At 35.5% G+C, this 9,641-nt stretch overlaps 1 protein-coding gene across 1 annotated transcript; it reads left to right on the forward strand.

The window, feature by feature from the left end:
* The first annotated feature begins 1,874 nt into the window (after nucleotides 1-1,874).
* Nucleotides 1,875-7,192, forward strand: LOC126807898 (uncharacterized protein C20orf96). Its single transcript, XM_050532777.1, has 2 exons — nucleotides 1,875-1,987; nucleotides 3,796-7,192. The coding sequence occupies exon 2, from the start codon at nucleotides 3,839-3,841 to the stop codon at nucleotides 4,952-4,954; it is 1,116 nt and encodes a 371-aa protein (XP_050388734.1). The 5' UTR covers nucleotides 1,875-1,987; nucleotides 3,796-3,838; the 3' UTR covers nucleotides 4,955-7,192.
* The last annotated feature ends 2,449 nt before the right edge of the window (nucleotides 7,193-9,641 follow it).

Raw genomic sequence — 9,641 nt, forward strand, 5'->3', positions numbered from 1 at the left:
AGGGGTCTTTAGCAGTGGGAGGAAACCGGAGGACCCGGAGAAAACCCACGAGGCTGGACAGGCGACCCTACTCCTTGTCACGTACAAACGGGGAATCGAAACCCCGTCATCATATGAAGTATTAATTTGGGAACGTGGCACCTGAGGTTGATACTGCTGTTGATCGAAAAAGTTCCCCGGCCAAGGTCCCGTGTACACATTCTAAAAGAACCGATGTCAATTGGCCTACTCTTATATCGAATTCCATCGGTTCCTTTATACGTGCACCTCAATGTGTATACGAGACCTCGGTTTTCGTCCCATTGGAATGACTACATATTGCCCATTGCCAGGCCATCTGTTCTGTATCACTGACAAGAGGGAACCACTTTTATGGCCTACACCGTGATCAAACACGGGACCTCCAGGTTAGCGACGTCTTACTCACTGAGCAACAACGACTCCCCTAATTTAAAACCGTTTTATAGTTCACTATAAAATCAATCGAAATTTATTTCAACTTCAATGCTAGAATTGACTGATTTGAATTTAAATTGTTACTGCTATTTAACTTAACGCGGGATGAATATATTGTCAGCAGACATGTTGCGTAATAATTGGTGTTGTTAATAGTAGGATACACTGGCCTCATTATCAACACATCTTAACCATTCGGGATATCGTAATCTGTATGTGTTGAGGTACCGAATTAACCACTGTTAGCATTTAATCGACGGATAAGGAGGGGCGCTTTTTTAAAACTAATCATTGTGGAGGTGGGCTTTGAATATTTCCACAGATATGGTGATGATACTTGGTTGTCTGCTAATCTGTTCCAGTCTATCACAGTTCCAATAAAGAATGAATGGTTGTGAAAGACAGTTTTCGCGTTGTTTACTGTGAAACATCTCGTGTTGGTAGTAGCAGAGTTTCAACAATGTGTGTTGAATTAAAGTTTGTAAATGCTTTTGGCGTTATACGACGCTTATTTCTAATAGGTTTTAGGTATCTTTTAGAAGGTATGGCTGGTACCAGCCCCTCGGTCACCCTAAAGAGAAATGTAAACCTCAAGTCTTTCCGGCGTTCTTGTAGTAATGGTAGTCCAAGTTAATGAACATCTGTGTGACGTCTGGGGTCCTTGTCCTATAATCCCTTGTGATGAATCAAACTGCCTTTCTCTGGATCCTTTCAAGATTGTCGATGTCAAACCTGAGGAAAGGGTCCCATATGATGGCTCCGCATTCCAGTGTTGATCGGAGAAGAGCGATGTAGGCTGATTTCCTGGTCCGTAGAGGACAGTGGTGGAGATTTCGGCGGATGAAACATAATGTCGAGCTGACCCTTTTGCATATGTCAATGTGAATTCCCGATTTCAAGTCGGATGATATGGTCATTTATAGGTACGGGTTTTTGTTGACTTCCTGGAGAATGATACCGCATAGCTGGTAGATATGGGATGACTTTGGTTTACCACGGACAACATAGCATTTTTTAACGTTGAAGCGCATACCCCATGCCTTGGCCCAGTTCTCAAGGTTCTGTGCGTAGGTCCTGTTGTAGGATTACGTGATCCTGGATGTTGAGTATTACCCTATACAATAGGCAGTTGTCTGCAAAGAATCGGATTGTTGATTTTACAGTATATACCTGATTCTACTGGCAAAGCTCTGGAGTGCTTACCTTCTACTAAGACGGTCACCAGATGACTGTGACAAATTCAATTCTTTATGGATAGAAAGATTAAAAAGTAACGAAACGTTTAAGGATCAAGGAATATTATGAAGTTAACATTAAATTAAACTCTGGTTTGACTGCAAACCCAAATCAATTATAATAATTGGAGTTATCTCCCATGAAATTCGGAATATTTGTAGTTATTGCCCCTTGAAAGATCAGTAAAATAAAAACCATAAACAGTGCGTTGTTATGGCAACGTATACTGTCATGGTGGATAAAAAATAATTTATGTTTGAGTGAAGAGGTTTTCCGCTATCAAACTCACCAAATTGTAAGTAATTTGAGAGGTTTAATTACCGGTGCTAATAAAAGCACACCCTCCTTTGGGATGGTGTCATTTTTTTCTCCCACAAATCACCAAGTAAACCGACCGTTGTTCAATCAAGACTTGTCTTGAGTTGAAATTTTAATTTCAGATGAGGCTGGGCCTATCTGCCTACTAACTACTGTCTGAACTCTGAACCGTCCTAAATTTTAAACGGATTTCTTTGATTATGAACAAACTACAACTCTTGTTGTAACTGAATAATATGTCCCAATCTTTATTCTGGTCAACAAATTGTACTATTTTACAATATTCCAATTAATTGATGATACAAATTTCATCTTAACACACCTAAAATTGCTAATTTAAAAAATTGGAAAAATTCAACTAAATGATTTGAAAAGCCTGACATAAAGCTTTTCAAATGTGACTTAGATTTAAAAATATTTTTGAACCCTTTGGACAAGTAAAATAGGATTTAATGGATAATTTACACAACAGGTAGGACACTAACAGTAACACATGTAGTACTTAGAATAAATAAGGCTATTTTTTATTTTCTGGAGCTGTCAAGCCAGCAAGAGTGTTATTGTCCTTTTAATTGTGGCTATTATAAACCTAACTGCGGTGTGTCTGAAATCACCTCCGGTTAAATAACATCCATTGAACAAATAAATATCCCAACGACTAAACGAATAAAATTAAAATAATTCCCATTTTAGTTGATACTAATTATATTTTTTCAACCGTGTGTAACTTGTCAGTCAGTATCTCCTACTTTTATTTATATATATTTTTATGGTCCATGCCCCAGTGAGTGTCTTAATTGTTTATTTTGAGAGCTTAAGCTTAATTAATAATCTAATACAGTAAACCTTGCATAAGTTGGATTTGTATAAGTCAGATTTTATTCGATAAGTCGGATCTTCGCTCAACTTGGATAAAATCGTTTGGACCCTTTGATCCTGCACGTTTTTCTTATTAAATTTCTGCACGTAAGTCGGATTTTCTAAGTGGGATCTTTGCTCAACTCGGATCACAATATTCGGTCCATTTGATCTAATTTTGGGCTTTTTTCCTTCTCCTAAGTCGGAATGGCAGTATATTCAGAATTTCACGGTCAGTTTCATCCCGATGGTCTAAAACTTGGTTAGGTATTCCATGCACAGAGCCCCAAAATACTTTCCTCTATCATTTTGACTCAAATCAGCCTATTTGGCGTGGCGCAACGCAATAATAAAATTTTCCCGGAAAATTTGAAACTTGCTGTCTGCTGTACGAGACACTTTCCAGGAAAATTTAGGACATTTTTCAAAGATGGGGACAAAACGAAGTTATCTAGTACTCGCACATACAAACGAAAGCTTGAAATGTGCCTTTGAATCAATTATTATCTGGCTCTTGCAGTTTATTTCTAATCGAGCTAAGATTGAATTTCGGTCTTCGGCTAACTCTGATCTTCGCTTAACTCGGATAAAATTGGTCAGTCCACTTATATCTGACTTATGGGAAGTTTACTGTAATTACTAAAGTTGGCCTACATGTAGTAAATCTCAGTGACCAATTTGATTCATCTGCACTCACTGGTCTATAGGCCTACTCATTGTTCGGTAGGCCTTCATCTTTCTATCTGGCCTTGTCCGAAATTTGTCAGGCTAACTCCCTGTCTCTGTTTTTGATTAATTGCTATTTTGGCCAGGAACAATTCTGAACAAATAAATATGTTCTATTTATCATTTATTCCAACCTATTCGGACTTCTACTTTTCCAAACTTATTTAAATAATATATTTTTTAAATGTTTTTTTTTTCCAGACTGACTGTATGAAGTTAAAAGGCAAAGTGATAAAATATAGTCATGTCTCAATCTGCATCTGGATGGGGAAAGAAAGCAGCAACACGAATAGATCGAACGCAGTTTGATAACGATGAACTACTGAAATCTCTCGGTTCACAGTTTAATGTAGATTTTTCTAACTATGATCAATGGCAGAGAACATCCCGAAGCAACAAATCTCCAGCAGCTAAAACTGCCTCTAATGCAGATGTGTCAACAACTTTTACTGTAAGTCGCTTAAAATCCATTGACTCTTCATGTGCTAAACACAGCTCGTTCAGAGAAAAACGACAGGCTGCAAAACAAGAAGAACTTGATAGAGAGGAAGCTGAGAGGATAAAAATTCTTGAGTTGAGAATTCGAACACGGAGAAAAACTTATGGAGAATATGTGAAGAGATGCAAGGAATTGATAATTGAAAATAACAAATTGAAAGATTTAATAGACGCAGATGAAGATAATACTCATGGTGGTGTTAAAAATTTGTTACGGAGATACGAGCGTTATCGAGGTGGTATCGCAACACTGAATAACAATTTTACCAAAGAACTAGAAGAGGCCTTGGAAGAACTTAGTGTTACCAAAGAGAAAATAAAAAGACATATAGATATTTTAGAACAAGAATTAGCTGTGATGAATGAAAAATTAACAGCAAAGCAAGATGAATTAAAAGTGTTGCTAAGTTACAAGGATAAAGAATATCCTGTAAAAGCCATGAAAATAGCGGGACTACATACTGAGATTGACAATCTTAAACTCAGTAATAAAGAGGATCAGGATGAATTACAGCATATCATTAACACTGAAGAAGGAAAATACGAGAAAAGTCGGGAACAGGAATCAAATGAAATCACCAGAAATGTTACGGACAGCGCTGTTAAGATGATGCATCAAAGTTTAAAAGATATGGCTTTTCAAAATATGGTCATGGAAAAGGAAATTTTAATTCATTCAAGTCAGGAAGAAGGCTTACAACAGAGGACAGCTAAATTACAAGCTGAGATTGATGCTTTACGCGGCAACAAAACAAACATTCGTTTACAGATGTTTCCCGAATTCTATGTGGATAGACCGAAATGTACTCCAGATATGGATGTGATATTAAATATACCAACCCAAGAATTGTTACCTATATAAATTTTGTCAGGTCTTTCCATAGGTCAATAGGTCAGATGCAGATGATAACTGCTGAGTATGTGCTAGATGTTGTGATAGTGTATGGATGATGATTATAACTTTAAGCAATATATTTTGTAACCTCCTAAATAAAACCCATGTACATTTGTACTGTATTTATGTCATTTGAAACAAAAAAATCAGAACTTCAATAGATAATCAGGAATATTTTTATTATACCAGTACCCCACTCATTGTAAAATCTTATACACCAAAATTCAATATGTGACATATATGTTCACTGGTTCCATTAAGTGCTGCTAACCTGCCAGTTTCAAGCACCCACCCCGCTCATTTGCTTACCTAACGTCAATGTAAGATAAACATAATGTGGGCTGTACATGTGACATAAAAGTAAACTAACAAAGTACTTTTAGATGCAATCTGATTAAAACACAGATCCTATTAAAAAAATTCATTTCTTTTTTTATAGTTCCAAATTTCGTTTTACTTGTCTTTACTACACTAGGATCTGGAAGAGTTGTTATATAATTGGCATTCTCGATAATGTAAAGGATTAGTCAATGAAACGTTCTGTTACAGGGAGTTTTTGGCGTGAGGTGCACGGATCTGTGGGTAACCCATGGGAAAATCAATACTGATTGGTTAGTCAAATGTCTGACATCATAGGGTCAAAAGCCTCTCGCATGACGTTTGACGCAATCTTTCACTACAACCAGTCAGATTTTCATGTAGGATAGGCCATCAAAAGTATAAAAAAAAACCCAACGAAATATAGATCTGTATTTTAATCAGATTGTTTTAGATGATTTTATTTTTGATTTCATTGTTGAAAGTACCCATATTTTGGATCAATCTTTTTAATGCGCCTTGGTAGTTTACTTTGAATATGATAATAATACCACAACAAAATTTTATCTAATTTCTTTAATGAATAGAAAGTGGTAAGGTGTTTTAAAAGGAGTGTGTATTGATTATCAAGGCCATCTATCTCAATAATAATACTGTTTTTGGGTTGGTTTTTTTTTTACAAATTAGAAGATATAGACAGACAAGTCAATGTACATCTATTGTATTTTAACAGTACTGGATTACTGGTGTGCTTCAGAATCTAAATGGCACAAATAAGTGTTATGTGAACAAGTGACTTGGTAAAATGGTAGAACCTAATTATAAGAAGTTCAACTGTTTCCTCATCTCACAGTTGATAATACATCTAAGGGACATAATTTTGGGCCTATCTATAGTCAGTTGAATAAATTCAAGAATTGGATTTTTTTGTTCAGGTTGTGGGTGGAGGTGTTTGTTATATTATCTACCCTTGTTTTATTTTTAATACTACATCTATCCTCAGTATCCCCTGTGGTCTCATTCTGTTAGTGGAGTAGAACGGAATAAGACCACTGGGGATACCTAAGGATGTCTACATATCTTCTTAATGATTTTTATTGATGTCATGACAAACAATGTTCTGTGTTCTTATATGCTGTGTTGGTTTGTTAAAACTTTTCTTTTGAACACTATGCACACACAGTTCTGGTAGTATTTTTTAAAAAAAAATAGGACTTTGTTCACTTTGGTCTGAAGTGGAGAGAAAAGTGATTTAACGTCCACTCGACATATGTGATACAATTTTATTTTAATAATTTGCTGCATGTTAATAGAGCTGAAGGAAACCAGAAGACCTGGAGAAAACCCATGAGGTTGAGCAGGTGACCTACTCCTCGTCACACACAAGCTTGGGATTAAAACTTGACTCAATTATAGACCTTATGATTTAATAATAAGTGCACACTTTAAATGAATAGAAACTGCAAACTTTAGATCACTTGACCCATCTATCTAAATTCAAAATGTTTTGAAAACCTGATGGGATTGTTCGATTGTGGGCCCAAGAAGGTACCATAATCAGGGTATTTTTAATCTTGTAGTGCAGCAGAGTAAGCGTTACATAAAGAAAGGCAGACTAGAAATTTTTTTTGCTGTGTCGCTCCAGCTGTGGTAGGCCTCTACTATGACTAGGAACTTTATTTGACTGCCTGCAGCTGTTTATACCCTCTTTACCATATCTGCATTAACATCAATTGTTTAGGATTTACATGTATATTTATTGTTTAGGATTTACAATTTACATGTATATTTATTATATAAAAATATTCTTTTATTTTTGGCAATGGGTTTTGTAAAATATTTTTACATTTTGATTATGGTATTGTTAATAAAACAATATAAATAATAGTATGTACTAGGTCTTTCTTTTATTTAGCTTACACTTGAACATATTGTTAGACTGCTGTCTACTGTAAGCAAGATCTAACTACTTTTATTACTGGTTATCTCTCCTTGAAGCCGGATTTAAGCCACCATGATTGGCTAATACCATTTTTGCTGAAAGAAGAAAAACATCTTTTGATTGTTTAATTGAGGTTTCAAGTCTTGTCAATTGAACACAAACTCCATGGAGATGCTGTTAGATCAAAACACAAACGACACAATTTCAGAAAAATGAAAAAGCAACGAAAGTATTATGGTCTAAATTTAATTAGATTGGGCTCAGGTCAAACATTAAGCAAAATAAGAATGTGCTTGACTTACCCAGAGAGAGAGGGGGAGGAAGATGGGGTTTAACCTCCACTCGACACAAACTAGGTCATTTTAGGACGAACATATGGTTCAGTTTTATTTCAATAATTCTCTTGCTCGTGGGGGTGTTTAGCAGTGGGAGGAGGACCGGGGCGACCCTACACCTTGTCATCTACAACCGGGGAATCGAAGCCATGACAGGCCTTATGATGCAGCACACACGCGCTAACCATTCGGCCATCCAATCCCCCACTTGCCTTAAGGCATCAAGGATAAGAAGGGGCAAGACAAAAAGTTTTTCAGTGCTGAATTTACATTGTACGTACTGATGCAATTCTGTATACAGGCCAGCAAAATGGCCCCACCATTTATTTTAAAGATGGGCATCGTCTTTATCAATTGAATTACCCGGTACATATATAAGGGGGCACAATAATTTTGTCAATTTCTAAAGATCTTTATTCGATCCTTCTATATTTAATCCTTCCACTGTAGCCAAAAATTAATGTGTCAACCTAAAGTATAGCATACACATCTCAAATAAATATTCTGGGAAATTAGTCGCTCTCAGTGACCAACTCAAATATCATATATAATTGGGTTCGATTTCCAATAATTCTTTGGTTCATCAATATTTTGTGAACATTTTGAGACAATTTGTAAGATTTTACCATGTTGACTGTCGAAGATTTTAATTTTACAGAGGTCTGAACCCTAAAAGCGAGGTTTTATCTAGAGTTATCTCCTTTTAAACAAACACACTACCGGATGTTACTGTAGAAAATGTAAACAAGAGGGAAAAGCACATGTAAAGTAATATACATTACAAAATAACTATGGAAGAAGAAGACTTTGATAATGGTATTCCTGGTTTTGAGTTCGATGAAAATGACTGGCCAACAACCAACGAAAGACCACCTCCATTTGTTGATAGATATTTTTCACGTTTTTATAAAACAGGTACAAAATGAAAGTAGAATTTGCAATTAGACTTGATAGCGTATAATTGAAGAGTTTCAGCACACAATTATTGAATTATAACAACCAGAAGAATGATTAAATTGCTAATTTAAATAGCCTCCAAAATAGACAAAGACCAAATATTTAGAGCAAAATCTGCTCAAAATTGCAAAATTTTCTCTGGGGGCTTTGCTCCGGATGCTCCCTACCTTATACACTTTAATACTGCAAAATGAGGCTTTTGCGGATAGCAAGGGTTACAATTCTTAACAATAATGTAACAGAAAAACCAGTTCACAGTTGCACAAATTTGATGCAATAGGTTTATTACACTCCCCATGCAGATGTATATATGTAGACTACCTGGCTATTCATCAATACAAAGTCTTATTTTAATTTAACCATGCAGTAGCACAATTCATACAAATCCACCATTATTTCAACTCATATATTAATAATTTATATCTATAATTGATATACTGTTCTTTATGCCTCAAAATGCAATTTACAAACAAGCGATTTCGTGCAATACACAAATTATATGTCCCTTGGTTACAACTTCTAAATTAAAAAAAAACAGGTTGAAAATCGCATTTTGAGGGTGAATTTTGACACAAAAACGTTACGATTTTAAATTGCAATTTAGCATAAAGAACAGTATATTATCAAATATTGATATGAATTATTGTATATGAGTTAAAATGGTGGATTTGGTTACAGCTTCCAAACTTGCTTGGAAATTGTATTTTGAGAGGCATTTTGACACCAAAACATTACGATTTTCTATTAAAAAAATGACAATTTGGCATAAATAATGGTATATTATCAAATATCAATATAAATTATCATCTTGTAAGTTGAAATAATGGTAGATTTGGGTAAATCGTGCTAGCCACACCTTGTGCAGATACTACCCCCACTGAGGCGCCATTACACAATATTTTCCCCTCACCCTTACTGTGACTGTCCCCCCTTGCCACTGTCATCACTGCATGTTCACTGTATGTACAGCACTCCATGTCCACTGTATGCCTCTCAAAAAAACAACAAAAAACAATTCTGTACCCTACCGGTATTTTAAGATAAACAAATAGAAAAGATACCTGGTATTTTAAAATAAACAAATGAAAAAAAAAGAAATTTC

The sequence above is a fragment of the Patella vulgata genome, chromosome 9 (assembly GCF_932274485.2).
Source record: "Patella vulgata chromosome 9, xgPatVulg1.2, whole genome shotgun sequence".
NCBI classification, from domain to species: Eukaryota; Metazoa; Mollusca; class Gastropoda; family Patellidae; genus Patella; species Patella vulgata.